This window comes from Phaenicophaeus curvirostris, chromosome 1 (assembly GCF_032191515.1).
Source record: "Phaenicophaeus curvirostris isolate KB17595 chromosome 1, BPBGC_Pcur_1.0, whole genome shotgun sequence".
NCBI lineage: Eukaryota > Metazoa > Chordata > Aves > Cuculiformes > Cuculidae > Phaenicophaeus > Phaenicophaeus curvirostris.
In genome coordinates this window covers 46870287-46892601 of record NC_091392.1, presented here as the reverse complement: position 1 = coordinate 46892601, position 22315 = coordinate 46870287, and the positions used below count along the sequence as shown (strand labels likewise).

Sequence of the window (22315 nt, the reverse complement as noted above, 5' to 3'; positions counted from 1 at the left end):
GATCAACCAGAACCATTAGTCTTGACTTTATCTTTTGTTTTGTTATATGAGGATCTCTGCTGTTTTTGCTGCTTGTTTCGTTTTTGCATACGTTGTTGCAACAGCTGTGCAAGTATCTGTACACTCTGAGCGCTAGGGGTTCAGCGGACCTTCTCAGCTTTGATTTCTGGAAATGCTTTTTCCCTCATTCAGGGTGTTTGTGCAGGTTTGGGGAGCATGTAAACTTTTTCTAGTTACTTCTCAGTTTTGCAGTTTAATGTAGCTCCAATGTAGTCTGAAGTCCTAGCACTGGTTTGAATCCAAGGTCAGATCTGTTTAAGGAAAGTCTATCTGCTTAAAGTTGAAATTGTGCTATTAGATATTGAAAAAAAATGGCAATTGCCACTGCTACTCTTCCCAAACTTTTTAGACTGTGTAAATAGCTTATCTGTGAAGAAAACCTCTGAAGACTTTGTATGCAGTATGTTTATTTATGTAGATGTTACTTACAGCAACAGGGACTGTTATGTTTTGTAGCTCATGCTAGCTTGAGTAATGGATGTCTTTTCTATTAGGCGTTAATTTTTTGTTCCCTGTCTCTCTTTAGGAGAAGAAATAATAGCATATAAACCACCTGGATTCAATTTGATGTATCATCTATTGAATGAGTCCCCAATGCTGGAACTGTCCCTTAGTTTGCTAGAAGAAGGGGTTAAGCAGCTTGATACTTATGCTCCATTTCCTGGTATGTGCCTAGAATTTATTTTTCATGTGAAGTTAAAATGCGTACTAAGTAGGATTTAAAGTTGACATTACATATCCTCAACTTGATGGTGTTTCTCTTGCATATAAAAATTGTGTTTTGGTGGGAATTTTCCTAGTAGCAAGTAACTGACATGTTCTTTCTTGATGAAAGTTGTGATGAATGAGGTTTATGAATATAATCTGTTTAACTGCTCCTTGGCTTTTTTGTTTGTGCGCTGCAGGGAAGAAGCATTTAGAGAAAGCCGTGCAGTACTGCCTTGCACTTCTCAACTTAACCCTACAGAAAGAGAATCTTTTTATGGATCTCCTGCGGGAGAGCCACCTTTCCATTATTGTCACACCACTGGAGCAGCTGCTTCAAGGAATCAATCCGCGCACTAAAAAGGCAGATCATGTGGTGAATATCGCTAGGTATGTGCAAATTACTGAAAAGGGAGGACTTTTGGAGACACTGGAGTGTTTGGATCCTGGTCCTTCGATTAATTTTACTAGCCAATGCTTCTCTTTGCACAGAGCATCTCTGATATTTTTTCTGGTGAGAGGAGGTGTCTTCACAGCTGATATGATCTGTGTATTATCTAGTGCAAGATTGTGATCGCATCTATAGTTTTTCTTTCTGATTTTTTTTTCTCCTAGTGATTTCTTCCTGGTTGTCCTTATGTGCAGTGGTTCCCTTGCATATAGGTTTGAGTTTACGCCAGACTTCCGTTGTCATAGAGTGGGAGAATAAAACTCCATTTGGTTGTTATTTACCACTTAAATGTTTTACAGTGTTGTCCATTAGTTATTATATTAAAAGTATCAGGCTAGTAATCTGAAACTCAAGTGTGAAACTCCAGGTTTTCCACTTCCCACTGATCCCTTCTGCTACTCTTTGGTTTTATAACAACTTTACAGACAGGCCAACATAGAGTAGTGAAATTGAGAGCATTAAAAAGCAGTGATATTCTGACATGGAATGCACTAAAAACTTCAACTCTTTCAATATCCATGTTTTTGTCTTTCATTTGTATTACTTTTTCCATTTAACAGTAGTTGAAAATTGTTTTTAAAAAGTGTGCCTTCTAAGATGCTTTTAATTTTTTTTTTCCTCTCACCTCTTGTGGGTACATGCAGTAGTTGATTTTAGCTAGTTTTCATCTTCTGTCACATTCATTTCTGCATGATCTGAAGGTACTGTTTTCATGTTTCTTGTGTAAATCTGTGACACATTGTTTTAATTTAACCTGCAGTGTTTGAGGCAGATTTTGGATAAAAAGAATGGTAAAAATTCCAGGAGAGATTATTATCCCTGCTCAGCCTACTATCTTTTTCAGGGAGGAACGTTAAGCTCTTTATATAGAGGAGAAATCTTGTTTGCAGTTCTAACATTTTCTCATGTTGTTTCATCTATATATGTTTTAATTCTAAATGCTGTTGAATTTCTCAGCTGTCCATTACCATCTTGAAATAGTAAAATTCTCAACAGTGTCATTACAATAATCTTGTGTTTTTGAAGGTATCTTTATCATGGGGACAGCAATCCTGAACTGGCTTTCGAAAGTGCCAAGATTTTGTGCTGTATTTCTTGTAATTCCAACATCCAGATGAAGCTAGTTGATGATTTCACACATGATCAGGTACGTTTCGGTTTTTTTGGATCTGAAAAGGGAAACTGTGAAGAAACACTGGCGCTCCATAAAGTTGCTTTAAAGGATAGGCTTCTAGATCAAGTACATTAGAAGTGTAGTTTGTCTTATATCTGCCTACCTCCTAAGAAGTCTTTTACTGTGGCATTTTGAAAAGCAACTACTTCATTAAGTGAAAAAAACAATCATTAACGTTTCTAAGAAGGAAAGGACAATATTCTTCGAGATACTGAGACTTTTTCTTGACTTAGTTTTCTACTTGTGAGGAAGATGTAGCATATGTAACAAAAGTAGGGGTTTTTGTGTTGAGTGGCTAATTGCTAACCTGTGCTTAAAACAGCTATGGCTCTTAACTCATTCAGAATAACCATGTTATGTAATTTTTGTCTAGAATTTCTGTTAACTTATATGGAGGGAATTATTGAAAGATACTGTTTTTAATGCTCTTAAAATCTTAATTTTCATCCTTCCATTGTTGAATACAGAGTATTAGCCAGAAGCTTATGGCTGGGTTTGTGGAATGTTTGGACAATGAAGATGCAGAAGAATTAATTAATCCAGATGAGGGTATGTAAAAGGCTTCTTAAGAATGTCTTACCCTGTTGTCTTTGGCATTGAATGGAATTAATGGAAGAAGTGAAGATGGTGCTTTTAAATCGGAAAACTCCTTTGTTGTGTTGTTTTCTGTGGAACTGGACCTTTAACAGAATGAAAAGCACCACTTTCTTGTTAAGATATGTCCATAGTATGATGAGCCAGCTACAAGCTGAGTCTGTTTTCAGAACGCAAGTATTTGTTATTGCTCTGGATGTATTATTTACAGCTGCATTAATAGGAATTGGAAATTTTGGTCTTGTGTCCCTCTGTACTGATGTAAGTTGATGTGTTAGCTTTCTTGTATTTAATGGAAGGCTCTGAGGATTATTGCACTAAATGGATTTCTTGACTTCATTATTCATGTTGTTTTTTTTTTTTTTAATCAAGAGCTGGAGCCTGAAAAGAAGCGAGCACGAATCCATCATGAAACAAGGATCCATATTCTGAATCTCCTTATCACCTCTCTTGAGTGTAGTCCCCCCAGCCTTGCTCTGTATCTCTTGGGATATGAACTAAAAAAACCCGTCAGCACCACAAATCTGCAAGATCCAGGTATGGGAGAAGAAAAGTTGATCTGGCATTTAATGAGTTCTGTTACCAACACTGAGAATGTTCTTCGACAAAACCAGTTCCTCTTAATGTTAAGAATAAGACAGCAGGCCTTTTTCTAATCCTTAAAAGCTCAATTAAAAGATATGTTGATACCTAAGTGCAGCATTGAAATGGCTTCAGGATTTGATCCTTTGTTTAAGTTGGATTTTTAGAACACACTTGACATTAGCATTGTGGGGGAAAATGATAATTTAGAAATGAAACATGAATTTATTTGTTATTTCATGCAATGTGGTTGTGTCCACAGTACAAAGAAACTGATCTGATGATCCAAGAATATGAAGACATGGGAATCTACAAAGCAGACTTTCACTTTTTAACTAGTTATGCTACTTGACTACTGTCCTGTCCCTCCTCAAGCTTCTGTTTAGAATTAATTTTACGGAATGAAAACAGCTTTGTTGTTTAATGTTGTAGAAGAAAGGCTTTCAGAATATGTGGGTTTTCATTCTACTGCTAGGTATATTAATAAATTTATGTTTTCATGTATAAATATATATTACGAATATGTATGAATATATATATGCAAATATGAACTTTAAGGCAACAGGAGTGACTTTTCTAATGTTTCTTGAATTGGTGAGAAAAATAGTGCATTGGTATGTGTCCTGTTTGCCTTCTAAGCTCCTAACTTGTATTCAGTAAAAGATAAACATTGATAAGCTTGAGCAAGTTCAACAGAGATGGCCAGGAGGCTGGAGCACTCAGTGTGCGAGGAGAAGCTGAGGCAATGGGACTTGTTCAGTCCAGAGAAGAGGATGCTTTGGGAGGACCTAATAGAAATCTTCAAATACATACAAATAGGTTAATAAGAGGATATAGCCAGGCTCTTCAGAGGTGTATGGCAGGAAGATGAGAGATAGTGGGCACAAATTGAAACAAGAGAAAGTCCAGTTGGATATGTGATAAAGTTTTTCACCGTGAAGACAGCGAAGCAGGTGTCGGTCATGCAGTCTTCATGCTTGGCAGTTTTCAAGGCTCAGTTGTATAAAGCCATGAACAATCTGGTCTGATATCATAACTAAACAGGAGTTTGGAGTTGAAACATTCTGGATTCCCTTGTAATCTGAAGTATGGAGATTCTTTCTCAACTGTTTGAACAAACATTCTATTTCTGTTATTTGGAGAAGAGTGTTTCTTGGTATCTTTAGGATTGTATTAGATGCTATAGCTTACTGGTTTTTCGTCCTTCGTTGTTCTAGTTGAAGGGAAGATAAGACCTGATTTTTGTTCGGAGTTGGGTAGGGGAGTCAATGTTATTTGGTATATTAGGAAGATAAAAAAAAAAGATGTCAACCTGTTTTTTTCATTTGCAAAGTAGCTTACAATTGCAGACCACATTTTGGTATTTTGAAATTCCATAGTTACACAGTACAGGTAACTGATCTGCACCCACACAATTTTACAGGGTATCACACTTAAGGTCAGTGATGGGGGACTTTGTCTTAAAGCCATGAGACAGCTTTGCACATCTCTTTGAATTATCACGTTAATAAAGCGAAGGAAAAAAGACCATAAGCCATTTGCCTTGAGATAATAATTTCCTGCTAAAACCTAAATTGTATTTGTCCAAACAGAGAAGATTATTTCCCCTATAAGAACTGAGGCTGTTGATGCTTTTACTGCTTCAGGATATCTGTCTGTGTTAAATAAAGAATTGACTGAAGGAAGAATGCAAGAAGGTGGGATTTCGGCTTCAGTATTGAAGTATCTTTCCAGTTGCCTTTGCTTGCAGTCAGGCGCCTTTAGGCGCATTAGTCATAAAATGGCTGTAATTGTAAAATAGAGAGAGGAGTTCAAAGCTGCTCTTTAGGATTGTCAAATGAGTATTCAGTTAAAGTTTAAGAGCAAGTATTTGAAAGTTTTGTTTGGTTCATGCAGAATATTAAAGAATCAATTGAATCTTTTTTTTTTGTACAACTGAAGACAAAGTTCTTAAATAAGTTTTGGTTGCATAACTTACTCTCTTTCACTAGCATCTCAAAAGCCTGCGGACTGACTATAAGTGTTTTCATTAGATTTTTGCCAGAACACAGTTCCTGCTTTTATTTTAATTAACAGAATAAAAGCTTTTCTAGATACCTTTTCTGTAGCTCGGTGGAGCAGTTCAGTGCAGCACAGGTATTTGAACAGTTTAGTTTCTGTAGTTCTGTGTAATAATCTGGATTTGCTGTGCAGGCAAGTAAGATCGAGGATGTTAAATTATTTCTGTGTTTTAAGGTGTCTTGGGTTGCCCACGAACTTGCCTTCATGCTATTTTAAACATACTGGAGAAGGGTACCAAAACAAGGAATGGGCCTACAGCAGTTCAGGAGTCTCCTCATCTTGCAGAGCTCTGCTACCAGGTACTCAGCACATTTTCTTTTGGCATATACTAAAAAAGGCTCTAAGTGACATTAGCTACTTCTTGGTTGGTGAACACAGACGGGTGATGATTTTGATAGTAGTTTCACTTTTAAAATGCATCTGTCAGGTTTTTATATACTTTGAACTCAATTTTAATTCTGCCTTTTCCGGTGGGGGAGGAAGTATTATGCAGCAACACAGAAAGTAGTTTATTTGCACTCTCGTCAGAACTTTGAATTGGGACCTACTTGTAAAACTATCGTTACAAATATTTTTGGTGAGCCTTTGAATCTGTAGTGACCATATGCTATTTTTTTTTTTTAAACATTTTGGAACTGCAGTTTGCCAGCAAGTAAGATACATTTATTGGCTTTTCTTTGATTTCTGTTATCTTCTTTATTCTGTAGCGGTGACAGAATGTATGTATGTACGTATATATGTATAAGGAGTTGAGGTGGGGAAAACAGCTGAATGATATATATGTGCAAGATAGCTATGTTTGGCCTTAAGCTATATAATTACACACCCATATTGTGTTGAAAATCTGTGGAATCTAGAAAGGATTTTAATCATTATTAAAAGTGGAAAAGGCCAAACTGTAGAAGGAGGGGGAAAAAAAGACAATTGTTTCCTGTCTCAGTGAACGTGAAGACTAAAAAAGGCATTCATTTCTAAGTGAGGTGAACAAAAAGAAAGGCTTATATAGTGTCATGTTGTGGGAAAATAGCGATTGGAATCATTCACATGCTGGTGGTCCTCTAATGTCATAATTCAATGTCTGTTATAAATGGTATGTTCATCTTTGGAGTAAGCTGGTAGAAAACTTACCTGTAAATACTGATAATATTGTTTTGATAGTGTAGTGTATCTTTTAGTTCAATGATGGATTTGTTTTAAAAATGAATTCCATAAATGGGTATCCCTTGTTCTTGATTGTCAGGTGATCTATCAGTTGTGTGCATGCTCTGACACATCAGGTCCAACCATGAGGTACCTGAGGACCAGCCAGGATTTCTTATTCACTCAGCTGCAGTATCTGCCATTTTCTATCGAAGGTAATTTTTATGCTAAGATAAAATCGTGCGTGTTTAAAATTCAATGCATCTTTTGACTCTGTGGGAATCACGGAAGCAACATAAGTAGATTATTAAACTGAATTAATTACTGGCCCTGCTAACCTTTTAATTCTGCAAAGATTGAACTCTTCCTGTTTAGGAAGTTCTGATTATTAGCGCTGAACTTCTGTAAAACAATGTTACTTTTCTTTCTCGAGACTTGATGCATTCCAAATCTTAATCTATATTTTAATCGTTGTAATTTTGTTAGATTATGATACAGAAGAAAAATCACATTTTTGAAAAACATGAATGCTAGGAAGAACTAAGAGAATAAAAGGCTGGTGGTTCTAACTATCTGTATCTTCCATTCCTTTGAATAAAGATTTTTTTATTCTGTGGTGGCATTAATTTTTAAGTTAATAGATCTGATTTGAATGTTTCAGACCAATATTTCTCAGGTGTCTTAAGCTGAATAAATGTACATATTCACTTTACCAGATGCATGACCACTGGTACTTTGTTAAATGATAGTAAAGTTAGCATTCAAATGCATGTATCCAGCATGTGTTAAAGGACTTTAGATGTTTCTTATGTAAGCTAAGAATCTAAATTAGATGAATGTAGAATATGGAGATTCTTGGGGACCCACCTTCAAGCCTTACCAACTTTGATTTAAGTTATAGTTAATTTGCGCTAAATGTCTGATTATTTTCACTGAAGTTGTAAATGACGCTATTTGCTCATGAAGCACTGCATTCTCCACTGTGACTGCTAGTACAGGTTATAGCCAGATGTTTTGTGTATGTTTGTGTTCTTAATTGCATGTTTGTGTATGACTTGTTTTCACAATAACCACCTGTTCATTTCATGGCTTTTGTCAGATCTCTCAGTGCTTTTGTCTGATAAACAATTGGTGAGCAGATACTAGGTAATGACACTCTTGAAAAGCTTTCTCACATGAAAAATGCTTTCCTTGGAGTAATACTATTTATGTTCAATTTTATAATTGCTTCCTTATCCCTGTGCAGAACATGAGATTTCAACTCTGAACCAGATGTCTTGGCTGATGAAGACTGCAGCGATAGAAATGCGAGTGACGTCGCTGAACCGCCAGCGCTCCCACACACAGAGACTGCTGCATCTGCTGCTTGATGACATGCCTGTTAAAACATACTTGGGTAAGAGGAATTTATTGTGAAGGTAAATAAGCTTGAATGAATGGAAGAACATGAGGCTTTATTTGAATTCTTTTGTCTATAAGCATGTGACAGTTCATTTAGGAGATTGGGTCTAGAATTGCCACTGGAGAGATGTGAAGAAAAATTATGGTGGTTGTGGACTCCAAAGTGAAAGAAGTCAGAAAGAAATTTTTTGTATGAAGCACCTCATTGTATACACTGATACTAAAAGATAAACATAGGTTATGGTGTAGGAGAGGGGAATGTAAAAAAACCCCCCAAAACTCTACAGTATTTGATCTTGGGATGGTATCTAGAGTTGTTGCTCTGTAGAGAAGGTGGAGCAAATTCATTGGTAAACAGTTTTAGACAAAGTTTTGTCAGTCTTAACTTCTGTTTTTCAGTCACGTTTTCAACTCTCTCACAGAAGATAGCTAAAGCTCAATTTGCCTTTTGACATTATAACATCACAAAAATGATATTTCATCCCAATGTGATATAAAATGCAATGTTAAATGAAAAGATGAGATTTCAGAGTTTCAGAACAGAGTAGAAGTGAATCAAGGGAAATGGAAAGAGGCAGCAGTAAAACTCTTTATGTGAAGAAAATTAAACAATAAATGGAAGAAATCATAATGGGCTGCAGCAGTATGGTGCTTTCCCTCAATTCTATAGGCCTGGACACCATCTTTTCATCCTTGTGGAGCTCTAAGTACAGAAAACCATGTCCAGGTACCCTACTCGTTATACAGTGCTTATCCAACTACATTATTCATACTGGAGCTTATTATCTTTGATAATAAGCTAGCTCCTGTGAGATAAGTATTGTTTTCATTTTATTAACAGTCAAGGCTGTATTTCTAATCAGAAGTTTGTCAATGTTTACTCTCTCCATTTTTCCTTTTCAGTATTAATAAAGTAGGTAATATTTTTCACTTTGATTTTTTTTTTTTTAATTCATTTATTATGTTTCATTACCTTCAGCTGATGGCGAAGGAGGGATGGAAGATGAAAATCGATCAGTCAGTGGGTTTCTCCACTTTGACACTGCTTCCAAAGGTAAGCATTGTGGCTGTTCAAGAACGTTTTTCTGATCCTGAATGGGGGAGGGCCACCTCTGGAAGGGAAACTTTGAAAAAGTAAATACTGGACTTTCTGAACAGCATCTGTGTGGAATGATTTTATTTAGTGTGGGGAATAAACAAATTTTAGAACCTGGGCACGGTGGTCAGAGTGAGTGGAAAATACGTGACTAAAAGGACATTAGAAGGGCCTGTATTTAAGTGTCTGTGGAAGGGTGAAACAGGAGGGTAGCAGTTGATAAAATTACTGCTGTCAGTAAAAATAGTGAGACTGTTGCCAAGGCTGAACAGACTTGTATTTTCATGGCAAAGAATATAAAACCCAAGTAATTTCAGTTTCCTTACAGTGTTTTTCAGTCTTGCCAAAGACTGTAACGTTCTTATTGAAAACCAGCCTGCTTTTATTTAGGAGAAAAACTAGAATCTCGTAGTTGTAAATGTTAGATTACATGCATACAAAACAGGAGAACAATATGGTATCACACAAGTTAAGAATTTAAGGCTCTTAAAAATGTATTTAAGCCCCACATGTAGGTTGATAGCACTTTCTGAGGATGTAATATGTTTTGAAACTTTACACATTAAGATTTGGCTTTACAAAGGTAAGTTAGGCTCCTATCATCCACTTCTTTGTTTTCCCCTTGATGTTTCTGAATACAATTTGAATTGGTTTACATTTCCAGTACGCAGGAAGATCTTGAGTATCCTGGATTCAATTGACTTCAGTCAGGACATTCCAGAGCCTTTACAGCTGGATTTTTTCGATCGGGTTCAGATTGAGCAAGTCATTGCTAATTGTGAGCACAAGAATGCGCGTGGACAAGTGGTCTGCAACGTCAAGGTGCGCAGCAGTCAGTGTTCTCAAGTTACATGTGCTGTGCTACTTTATATCTTGATACTACTATTGCTAAAAATGATTGATGAATTAATAATAATTTGAAACTTGCTATCACTTAAAAAGTATAGCTGCTTCAGATCAGTGCATAATTTATGCAAACTATTTGGATTGGTTTATTTCTTCTGCACTGCACTCACTGATTTCTCATATGCAGTAGACAGATGCATCAGTTTAAGATACTTTCAGGAAATATTTTCTATCTTAATATTTTTCCCATCTTGGAACACTCAAGTGATACTGCAGGTATGAGATCTACCTTATCTATTTCATTCGTCTCCAATACACAACAACATAGCGCTACATATGTGTACGCAGTTACGTGCACAAATAGTTGTGTAATACAATAGTTCTTAGAGGCTTTTCATAAGATAGCGTCACATGGTGTGATGAGTACATGACAAGTGTATGATAGAATCATCATAGAATCACCAGGTTGGAAGGGACCTCTTGGATCACCAAGTCCAACCGTTCCCATCTGCCAGTAAACCATGTCCCAGAGCACCTCGTCTACTTGTCTTTTAAATACCTCTGTGGATGGGGACTCAAGCACCAACCTGGGCAGCCTCTGCCAGTGCCCGATGACCCTTTCGGTGAAAAATTTCTTACCAATATTCAGTCTGAACCTCCCCTGGTGGAGCGTGAGGCCATTCCCCCTTGTCCTGTCCCTGTCACTTGGGAGAAGAGGCCAGCTCCCTCCTCTCTACAACCTCCTTTCAGGTAGTTGTAGAGAGCAATAAGGGAAAACCTTATTGCTGTGATAAATAGTCCTGAAATTTTTGTGACCTGACAGACAAGGGACAGAGTAGGAGCAGAATGGAATGTGAAAGTGGTCTTGATGGTGGCAGGAATGCAGCTGTTACATATAAGGAAACAGCTCTTCTATATTGTAAAATGTATTTTAGACTTGAGAGGAAACAAACTCTTTTTTCTGTGCAAGAGGACTATAGTGGAGGTTGAAGAGGACAGAGAGTGTGATGTGTTCGAAGACCTCACAAAAGGACCAGAAGGAGATGAGTGAGTGCAGAAATGAAAAGTGCAGTAAGCAAGGAGACAGGACAGCTAAAAGTATTGCAGTTAGAGAATGAAGTATGGGAGAAACCTGAAAAATGAGTAAAACTTACTTGAATCTCAGTCCATCAGTTGCATCTGTCATTATGTAGCCATCTCCTAAATATTTTTAGGAGGGACAAATGTATCTTCCTTGTGATTACAGTTCCCTTTTTAATTTCAGCACCTTCACCGAGTTCTGGTTGCAGAAGTCAATGCCCTTCAAGGAATGGCAGCAATAGGCCAGAGGCCTTTATTTATGGAGGTAGGTATGGAAAAAGTGAACTACTATTGCTGCTCTTGTTGGATTTCATATACTGACAAGCAGTAAGCTTTACTACGAAAGCTTATGGATTGGAGTCTTAGCTTTGAGTTAGTAATTCCTGAATAATAATAGTAAAAAAAAATGACACTAAAATTTTGTGAGATAATATACTTCTTAATGTACTGCTCTCTAAACAGCAGACCTGGAGCCTGTTTACTTTTTTCTTGAACCTTTTCCCTCCCTGTTACTGATAACAATTGCAGCTTCCACCCCACTGTACAGAAAACGCTACAGACTGATGTCAAGATTGGCTGTTGACAAGTACAGCATGTAGCAGCCAAGTTCATCTTGCATTTTTCTCACAGGAGATGCCAATTTATTTCTCCTTTCTTCTACACAGCTACAGTTTCAGCGAACCTGGAGTGTAATTATTTTCTGAGCTTCCTGCCTTCTTTTAAGTTTAGTTGTTATTGGCGAAATGGATTTGGAAGTTGAAGGATGAAGGAGAAATGACTTAAACTACAAGGGAAAGAAAGTGCAGAAATAGATTTTCATAGTTGTTTTTGTTTTATTTTCAAGTGTAAGCGTAAGTTAGAGAAGAATTTACCTGGTTAATTTTTTTTTTTTACCTTGGCCTTGAGACATTCATGATGGAAAGTCCTTGTGAAAAACTACATCAGAAATGGATTGGCCTGTCTTGTTAAAATGATTAAGAGCAACTTGTTTCTATTATGCTGAAGACTTACTCTTTTTTGTGTTTGTTTTTTTTTCTCTGAAGACTCTTACTAATAGACAAAACCTTTACCTTGAAATCTTGTCTTTGCCATTAACTTCTTCTGGCACATTATAACTTGGATTTCTTTGTTGTGGGTGTTCAGGAGATCAACACTATCCTCCAGTATGTAGTGGAGCGGAATAAGCTGCTGCAGTGCCTCCATGCTAAGAGGCATGCTCTGGAGTCATGGAGACAACTGGTGGAAATTATACTCACTGCATGCCCTCAGGATCTCATCCAGGCTGAGGACAGACAACTGATTATCCGTGATCTGTTGCAGGATGTGCATGACAAGGTAACGCTCTGCTGGAAATCAACCTTCTCCTTGAACTTTGTTGCTGTATCTTTTTAAATGAAAGAGAAACTCTTCTTCAAGTAGCATTCTTGGTCGTGATTAAAAAAGTCTGCCTTGAGTATTCTTTTTAGTTTTCTGATTGCTGCTATGATGAAGTTGAATGCACTGTGGACAGAAGGAATACTCTGTATTTCTGCATAGGTATGGTTCAACTATGAACCATGTATTGGCAAAGTTCAAAGTAATTTCAGTATAATTCAGTATGATGGTAGTCCGGATAGGGTGTGTGTGAGAAGGAAACAGCCCATTTTGATGAGGAACACAGAAGAACTTGCTGAAGGGATAAAGGCAAACGGTACATCAGTTGCTAATTTATTGCATTTAGATGATTCACAGCAAATCCTACTGCTGCATCTTTTGAAAAATGAAAGTGTTGAATGAAGCTTTATAGGAAAGGTAAAGATTTTACCATCAGAAGGGCTTTTGGAAATCCCAGAGTTCGCTTTGTCTTAAAATACTTCAAATCTAGGTATTTTAGTGCTTAATGATAATAATATTTTTGAGACAGACTAGGCAGTTACTTCTGGCCCAGCCATTCTCAAACACAAAATTTAATGAAGTATCCTTGTATTGTTTAGGTTGCTGGGGCTTTATTATTATTTTTTGCTTTATGCTGTTTGTAGTTCTCCTGATTAGACAAGTTGTGTTTTGAGAAATATGTATGAAATAGTATATCTTTTTCAAGGAAAAAGTATTGTTTTGTTGTTTTGTTGTTATTCCCATTTTCTTGTTTCTGTAGCAGTTATGTGAAAACTATTTTTAGTGGGATGCTAGTTTTGCTTATTATGTGAACAAAATTTAAAAAACCAGGAAACATGGGAGATGTTTACCAGCTGAAGGAATGTCTTGTCTTTTTGAAAAAATCTGTGCAGAGCAAAAATTCCAAATTCTAATTTTCTGTAATACTTTAGTGAAGATTTTTGTTGATTTGAGGAAAATAAAAATTTTTTTTTTTTTGGAAATAATTGATCTACTGTACTAAATGACTATGTTACTTAAATGGAAAGCTCCCTGAGTATCAGTGGTAAAGATGCTTGTTTTACCTTTTAAATGAAGTGAACTAAAACAGTAAATGCTAGTTTCTCATGAGCGTTTCTCCACATTGTCTTAAATGCTTCTTTGATGCTCACTTATTTGATGCTCACCCCTTTGAGTTTTCTAAATGATATTGTTGCATTTTTAATGAAACTTGTTTTCTTAAATAGCTGTAAAGCCAAGAGGGTGTCAGTTCTCCTTTCCCTAAATTAGATTTAGATATTTTACTAATTAAGCAACTCAAATGGCAGCACATTCCTTCCCTTTTCCCCATGCAGATTTAATTATCGTCGTGCCTATGATTTGTGTAAACAAAACCCAGAAGGCTAATGGTCTTCTCAATTAGAATTTATTCAACTCATCTTTCTGAACAAGTTTCTGACACTACTGATTTTGATTTGTTTTAAGTAGTGCCTTATTTATGTACAAGGATTTCATTAACCACTGAGAGGCTAAATGAATTGCTTTAATAGCTCATGAAATCAGACCCTTTCTACTTCTTTCTTCTTCTTTTTTCTTCTTCTTCTGTGTTAAGATCCTTGATGATGATGCAGCTCAGGAGTTGATGCCAGTGGTGGCAGGGGCTGTGTTCACCCTGACTGCCCACCTGAGCCAGTCTGTGAAAACTGAGCAGAAGCCACTTGCACTCCCTGTGACAGGACAATCCCAGTATGTCTTGATGCTGGATGGTTCTTTCACCTCATCGCCTGGCTCCGAGAGCATATCCATGGGTTTTGCTTCTATTGGTGATTCCTCGCTCCACATCATCTTGAGGAAGCTGCTGGATTTCATTTTGAAAACAGGTGTAGTAACCTTTGCAGTGTACGCATGGAAATCCCTACCTCCAAGAATAGAAAGATGGACTGAGCTACTTCCTGCTACTGCAGTAAAGATTTCTATTGCAGTCATTTAGGTGGATATTACATGATTGTTATACAGCTAAGTGATGCTACTAACAAGAAAAAAATTAATAAAGGTATATTATTTTTGTAATCTGAACAACTAGCAGAAGAGATGTGCAAATAACTTTGAAGGGAATTTCTTATTGCCACTTTTTTTGAGTAGCATAAACTTTCTGAATTATCTCCTAAACACATCTTTATGTGAACATTAGAACTCTGACTTAAGCAATCTTATTTATATATTTATTTATTTATTTAATGCTGGCTCTGCCATAGGGAGGTTAACTTAAGTGCCAGTGGAAGATGGTGTTAATGAAATGTACAACAATTTGGTTTTAATTATGAATGTTTCTTGTGAACAGGTGGTGGCTTCCAGAGAGTGAGAACACACCTTTATGGATCACTGCTTTATTATTTGCAGATTGCTCAGAGACCAGATGAACCAGACACTTTAGAAGCAGGTATAGTTCTATTTTATTATGAAAAAGAGAAAGAAAAGTGTTCTTTAACCCTGAACAGAACCATTTCTACATACTGTGTTGTCTTCTAGGAGCCTCCGAAATTAGTTGCTTGTGCTAAATGATGCAAATCCTCCTCTATTCTGACCTGCCTAGCTATATTTGCTTTCCAACTGTATTGTTTTGGATGAGGATATTAAATATCTCATCTCCTGCACTAAAGAACGTATTTCATTTGTGTCCATTTAAAGCTGTGCATCATGGCTACATAATTGTCAAAGGACTGGAGATGACTTGTAACTCACTGTTCTCAAGTAGGTCTAGCTGTAGAGATATTGTGCCTCCAGATCTGTAACACTCATACCTCAGTGTTCCTATTTAAAAAAAAAAACCAAAACCCAAAGATTATTTCATATTATTTCAGTTCCTTCAGCTGAAGACTCCTAGAGGGGGAAAAAAAGCCAAATGAAAAAGTATCACCCTATGTCCCCGAAAAAATAAGGAAAAAAATATAAGCCAAATGTAATTTTCTCTCTCTTAGTGGCCTAAATACTTGATTTGTTAGTGCTTCTGATCATGGTTTCATCTTAGAGATTGGACAAGGATTGAAAAACAAACTTGGGGCTGATACCTGTGTGTGCAGACTCTTACAGCTATTACTTGGTCAACATTTTGAGCTACAGTAGTAAACAGGCCCCAAACACCTAACAATTTACTATGACTCCTTTATAGGTGATTATTGGCTTTGGATTCAGCCCATTCCCACTTAAGGCACCTTGTTTGCTTCCCTTCAAGCCAAATGTTTTGGCTCCACTAGGGCCTGAAAGATACTGTGTGTTATGTGTACTGAATCTTAGAATTATTTTAAACATACTGTTTACAAGGGTGGTGCTTGTATACAGGAACACAACTTTTTTTGTTCTGGCTGGCTTGGATGTGATATTCACTAAAGAATGGATTTCTAGGAAAACATTTGGACTTCAGTTAAAAATGTCTATTGTTTGAGGTATTTCTGTTGCAAGGTAGAGGTTTTTTTGCGGGGGGTTGACTAGATGACCTTTAAAGGTCCCTTCCAACCCAAACTATTTGATGATTCTATGAGTGCCCTGAAGGATGTAGCCTCAGCTGTACCTTAGCCAAGCTAATGTGAATCTCTGCATTTTCAATTTTTTGTTTTACTTGCTTTTTACAGCTAAAAAGACAATGTGGGAACGTCTGACAGCTCCTGAAGATGTGTTTAGTAAATTGCAACGGGAAAACATGGCAATTATTGAGAGTTATGGGGCTGCTCTCATGGAGGTGGTTTGTCGTGATGCTTGTGATGGTCATGAAATAGGCCGGGTAAATAAATCTATTCCTTTGCAATCCTTGTTTTGTTTGGTTTAGAGAACAATTTACTACTGTACAGAGAGTTAGAACCTGAACAGTTTTTGTAGGTACTTAAATCTTTTTCACATTTCTCTCCTCTGATTCATCTTTCAAGCTGTTGAAAGTAGGGACACGCTTGCATATTGATTCTTTTCCTCAAAAAAGCTGTGTGTCCTATTGTTTAAAAATAAGAGTAGTAAGCATTGCTCCAAGAGATTGTAGGTATTAACTGCAGTGGCTTGAGTTTGTTAGTATTTTTAAATCAAGGTTTACTGGTTTATTGTCTTTGGGAAGATTTGGTTTCTTCAGAAAGAAATATTTTCTGATAACTTCAGTAGATAAGAATCTAGTCAGTATGCAAACTAGTTTTAAATAGTAATAGTGCTTGTAGCAATACTTCATTAAAATATTTTGGCATAGTTATTGGTCAGCAATATCTGTAGTATTTTGTTAAAGAATAATAGAAGAAAGAATAGGCTCACACTATGCTAAACTATCAAGAAATCCTAAAGATTTTGAAGCATCACATAAAGGATTGGAATTGTAGTGTAGGAATGCATTCTGTTTATAACAAGCAACTGCTTAGCATTTCAAATTTCTCTTACTTGTTGAAAATCTCATTGACCTCATAGATTTAATTCTGTTTTCATTTTTTTCTTAATTTTTATTTTTTCTTCCCCCATCCCAGATGCTGGCATTGGCTTTGCTTGACCGTATTGTTTCAGTAGACAAGCAGCAGCAGTGGCTGTTGTATCTCTGCAATAGTGGCTACCTGAAGGTGCTTGTGGATAGTCTAGCAGATGATGATCTGACTCTTCAGAGTTTGCTCACACCTCAGCCCCCTCTACTTAAAGCACTGTACACCTATGAGTCCAAAATGGTAATAAAACTTCAGAATCCATTTTGTGGTATGGCCAGGTGTCTTTTTAATTAAAAATTGTCTATACTTCACGTTTATTGTAGTCAGATGTTTTACTAAAATAATAGTATTTGAAATGATGTTAAAATCAAGAGAGAAATAGTCGTGGAAGTCTCATTGCACATCTCCAATACGTGCCCTTCTCTACTCTTCTGCAGGCATTTCTCACAAGAGTAGCTAAAAGTCAGCAAGGTGCATTGGAGCTGTTGCGGTCTGGAGTGATTGTGAGGCTGGCACAGTGTCAGGTGTACGACATGCGCCCCGAAACAGACCATCGGAGGTGGGTGTTGGTTCCCTGGCTGATTGTGAAACTGTAAAGTAGCCTTGGAAACATACGATGCCTTGTTATAGCTGCAAGTCTTTTGAATAATAATTTGTGGATGTATTCTTTTTGTGTACATGTTTTTAGTTTAAAATTACCTTCTATTGAGAAAAAAATTCCAAATAAGTGGGTGTGAAGTTGTACTTGCATGTCCAGTTACTTCGAATATACAGTATCTTATTTACTTGATACCTTAGATAGGAATTGCCATTATTGTAGTAATTGTTATTGTTGTTGTTAATGTTACTGTTTATTAATAATTTCATTTAGACGGCAATGTTTTTTTGAAAAACACCCTACACTTTATTCTGGGGGCTTTGCAGTTGGTGAACAGAATGTGCAGAGTGTGTCCTCCCCCATAAAGCACTAATGAGAAATAAATATTATTTCAGAAATGTTTTATAATATATTTTAAAAAAAATTAAAAAATCACAGTTGTGTATTACTTGACAAGTTTCTTGATGTGTTGCCAGGTTAGTCATTATGTGATGACTAAAAGAAGAACTCGGAGAAGGAAACTGTGTATTTAAGGAGAATCACTTTGGTTGATTTCAAACATTGGTCTTTGCTTTAAATTTAAGGTTCCTAGTGATGCGCTGAGGGTTCAGACACTGGGAAAAATTTAAGGCTTATACAGGTGCTTTGTTGAAAAATGCCAGTGAGCTGTATAAAACTGTATGAAACCTACAAAGCTATTGTAGAGGACTGCATTTATCAGTTGCTTTAGAATTGAGCACACCTCTTCCTAAAATAGTTGATACTATTTAGTATTATATATAAATGAAGAAACCAGATGTTATATTTTTACAACCAAGTAATCTGATTGAATGTAGTATAGTATAAAGAAGTAATTTTCTCTGCTTACAAAAAATGTCTGGCAGCAACTTTCTGGGTAAAATGTAGTCTCTGTGTTTCATAACTTGTTGCTTTTCCAATATAAACTCGATTCAAGTACAGACCTATTATTGGAACGTGAATGTTTGCATGTTCTTGAGGGTGTTTGTAGGCTGAGGATTTGCTTCCACTGGGCTTCACTTTTCTTGCAGTGTTTATCTTTTTTTTATTTTTTTCTTCCTTTCTTTCTTCTTTTTAAACCTCTTAAGAATGTACGGAATGAGAGATCCCCCAGTCTTCATTCCTGCCCCAGTGGAACGTTATCACCAGATTCTTTTTCCAGCTCTTCAGCTTTGCCAAGTGATCCTCACATCCAGCATGGCACAACACCTGCAAGCAGCAGGACAGGTAAGTTCCAAAAGATGCTGTAATATCAATGCTACTGCTTGTTCAAAGAAATTATGTCCTTCGGCTCTGAAAGTAAGCTTTTTTTTTTTTAAAAAAAAAAAATCCCTCCCTCCCATCTTGCTGGTATGGGAGATCTCTTTAAAATTCTCCAAAAGTAAAAGCATTGCATCCTCTTTGCTCGATGCTCAATTTTGAGTTATTCGTATTTTTCCTTTTCTTCTTCTTGTGATACAGGTTTTGCAGTTTCTAATTGCCCATTCAGATACTATCCAGGCGATTTTGAGGTGTCAGGATGTTAGTGTTGGATCTCTCCAGGAGCTGGCTGCACTGACAGGAATAATCAGCAAGGCAGCTTTACCTGGTAGGAACTGCAGTTTTGCAGTCTCTTAGCCCCATCTGCATGAATCTCAGACTTTGTTTTCTATAAAGAGATAGGAAGACATATAAGAGAGTATCTGTTACAATAGAGAATTTTCTTGATATGTAGAGCTCTGGGGAAAATAAAGAAATGTTAAATTGTTCTAGAAGTACGTATGGTGGATTTGCAGTGGACAGAGTACACTTATCAATATCCCTTTGGCTTCCCATTATCTTTTCATTATGCTACCTGACATTTAAGATTCCTTGCAAGTAGGCAAGTTCGAACTGCGTGTGGTATCTTCAAAAAGAATTTTCATCCAACAAATTCTATGACTGAGGAAACAAAGACAGAAATTTGCTTGCATACCCATATCTGTGTCAATGTCTTCAAAAAAAAAAAGCTTCTAGGGAGAAGCGCTGCCTTTTAATTACTGACCAGAACAGTAAGCTACATGCTCTCATGCATCTCCTGTTAGCTACATTTGTATCTGAATGCTTTCCTCAGACAATGTACAAAATATAAGTCAACTGTTTGGCTTAAATTTTTCTCATCAATGCTTCTGTTGAAATGTATATACTGCACAAATCTGTTTTCTTTTGGAAAACAAAACCAAACAGTTAATTTAATGGCTCTGTCTTTTGTCAGGAGTGCTAAGTGAGCTGGATGTTGATGTTAATGAGGGGATGCTGATGGAGTTACAAGGACATATAGGCCGATTTCAGGTAATAAAGTTGTATCATTAACACTTGTCCTTTTAGAACTGTGTACGTAGCTAAGTTCTTGGTTTTGTATTCTGACTAGTAGCACTTACAAAAGGGGTGTTTTCCACTATTACGAAGAATGTGTGGTTGTTGTGGTTATATTGGGGGGTGGGTTTTTTGTAAGTGTGGTGGTTTGTGTGGTGTGGTTTTGGTGGTTGATTTCATTCACAAAGTGCTGAAAGTTCTCTCTGCATTGCTTTCTTGCTGTTGTGTTTGAAAGGATTTGTATCACTTAAATGAAAAGAATTATGTACTTCATTTGTTGAGACACTAATTAAAATGTTCATTTCTTATGGCAGCGACAGTGCTTGGGACTTCTAAGTCGGTTTGGTGGTTCAGACAGACTACGTCAGTTTAAGCTGCAAGATGATAATGCAGAGGCAGACAGAGTGAACAAGAGGGATGAAATTGAGTTGGCCATGCAACAGGTAAGGATGCAAGAAGCTGCTGCGACCTTTGGTCTCAAATTGGGACATTTCAGCTGCTGTGCAGATTTGTTTGGTTGTCACACTTCCATATGATAACAGTGATGCTCTACAATGCTTTTAGGTTGGGATGTGATCCCACATTGCATTTCTACTTAACATAAACCTTGAAAATTAAATTTGAATTAGTGACCATTATTGCTTTGGATACAAACTCTTAAACTGAGAAGTTTTCAAAGTGAAGGCTACTTATATATGGCACAATGGTTAACACTAAGTTAGGGCCAAAGAGAACTTCAAATTGCCCAGAAACTTTGACCAGCAGGTTTGGGAAAGAGACAAGGTTGCAAGTCCTAGACTTGAAATAAAGAGAGGCTTTAACTGATCAGAAAATAGAACCGTCACATTCTGGTGGGAAGAAAGGGAGCAAAAGATGTTGTTTATTGATATTTATCCATTTAAACTTCAATGCTCCAACGCCTGTAGATATTGTAACTGATATGCTGTTGGTTTGCGGGTTGGTTTTTTTTTTGCAGATCTGTGCAAATGTGATCAAATACTGTGAGTCACTCATGTTGCAAAGTGCCCCCAGTTCTCAACACGCCGTTTGTCTGTTTACTCCCAGCCTGTCAGAATCAACCAACCGAGATGGGTCTCGTCAGGGTGAGAGTTTTGGCTTCCTTTTTTATACAGCTGATTTGGGTGATGTTTGGGCTAGTAGAAAACAGTGAGCCAGAGGCTGTAGTTTCACATGCATTTTAAGTTACTTTATGCCAATACTGTAGCTGCTGGTTTCCAGTTCTGGAACACATGCTTGTGCAGCCTTGCACTAAGCCAAATGAGTAAATTAATGCAAGTTAAAACAAACTTGACCAAAAAATCCTTTTTAATTCAATTCCCATGGCAGCCTCAGAAACACTTCTGTCAGTAAAAAAAATTTTTTCTAAATAAATATCGCAGGACAGGAGAAGGTGAAGATTTCTCTTTTTCAGACTCTGTGATGGATTACATTATGTGAAACTAGGACCTCATGACATGTAAGATATGTTTTGATGCTAGCTGGAACTCTTTGTTACGCCGCATGGCAAGAGTTTACAGTGGGCTGTTAAACAGCTGAGTGATTAAAACATTTAAATAGTAAGTCTTCTGGTGTAGTTACATTTTGTGTGTTACACAGTACTGTACTATGCTGACTGCCTTCTAGTACTGCAGCCACAGAACTTCTTACCTAAACTTTCATTTGAATTACTTCAAACACAGACATCTAAAATATAAACTTGCCAGTGCTTTCATCTATTTCACTGCTTTACTGACAGAAAGCAAACCTTATTGATGTCTTTTTCTTTTTAATTTTGTTATAAACTCATCATCTTTTCTAGATACACAAGCACCAGTGGTCCCATACTGGCACTTGCCTGGCTTGGGCATTATTGTCTACCTGCTGAAACAGAGCACTAGCGATTTCTTCAGTTACTATGACAGCCATCGCCAGAGTGTTAACAAACTGCAAAATGTGGAGCAGCTCCCACCAGATGAAATAAAAGAGGTAACTTCTTCTGTCTCTGTAGTCTCTGTTTTGTTTATAACTTAGGCATAGCTGCAACAGAGACTCCAGAGCATCTCAGATAAGTAAATCGTTCCAGTTCTTGCACGTGTTCCTTTCTACTGTTGATGAAGGGGGGCATAGAATGAGTGACCTAAAACTTTGGGGAAAATATTTGGCTTAACTATGTAAACATGGTGATTTTCACTGTAGTTGCTTGGGGATATGTTTAATTTCTCTATTTTTTGGCCAGCAAGGCTATGCAAATTAAACATAGCAGAGTTTTGAAGAAATAGTAGCTGACAAGGAAGCTATAGATACTAAAACATTCTTTTATTTGCTAATTTCTTTTAAGCTCTGCAATTTGCTATCATCTTTTTGTTTTTCCTCCTAT

The 22315-nt window shown here is 36.9% G+C and overlaps 1 protein-coding gene across 2 annotated transcripts in view; it reads left to right on the top strand.

The window, feature by feature from the left end:
* NUP205 (nucleoporin 205) overlaps positions 1–22315 on the top strand; it is a 48665-nt gene that overhangs the window by 22833 nt on the left and 3517 nt on the right. The window contains exons 17-39 of one of the 2 annotated variants that reach the window (XM_069857149.1): positions 587–724; positions 966–1155; positions 2243–2363; positions 2858–2939; positions 3357–3521; positions 5802–5926; positions 6868–6982; positions 8014–8163; positions 9148–9222; positions 9929–10086; positions 11375–11455; positions 12334–12525; positions 14156–14423; positions 14885–14983; positions 16173–16321; positions 17037–17228; positions 17426–17547; positions 18693–18831; positions 19066–19192; positions 19838–19914; positions 20253–20381; positions 20915–21041; positions 21767–21924. In XM_069857149.1, the coding sequence (XP_069713250.1) occupies positions 587–724; positions 966–1155; positions 2243–2363; positions 2858–2939; positions 3357–3521; positions 5802–5926; positions 6868–6982; positions 8014–8163; positions 9148–9222; positions 9929–10086; positions 11375–11455; positions 12334–12525; positions 14156–14423; positions 14885–14983; positions 16173–16321; positions 17037–17228; positions 17426–17547; positions 18693–18831; positions 19066–19192; positions 19838–19914; positions 20253–20381; positions 20915–21041; positions 21767–21924 (3179 nt within the window). Of the gene's footprint in view, positions 1–586; positions 725–965; positions 1156–2242; positions 2364–2857; positions 2940–3356; positions 3522–5801; positions 5927–6867; positions 6983–8013; positions 8164–9147; positions 9223–9928; positions 10087–11374; positions 11456–12333; positions 12526–14155; positions 14424–14884; positions 14984–16172; positions 16322–17036; positions 17229–17425; positions 17548–18692; positions 18832–19065; positions 19193–19837; positions 19915–20252; positions 20382–20914; positions 21042–21757; positions 21925–22315 lie in introns of both variants that reach the window. The other variant, XM_069857140.1, reaches the window with a different exon arrangement.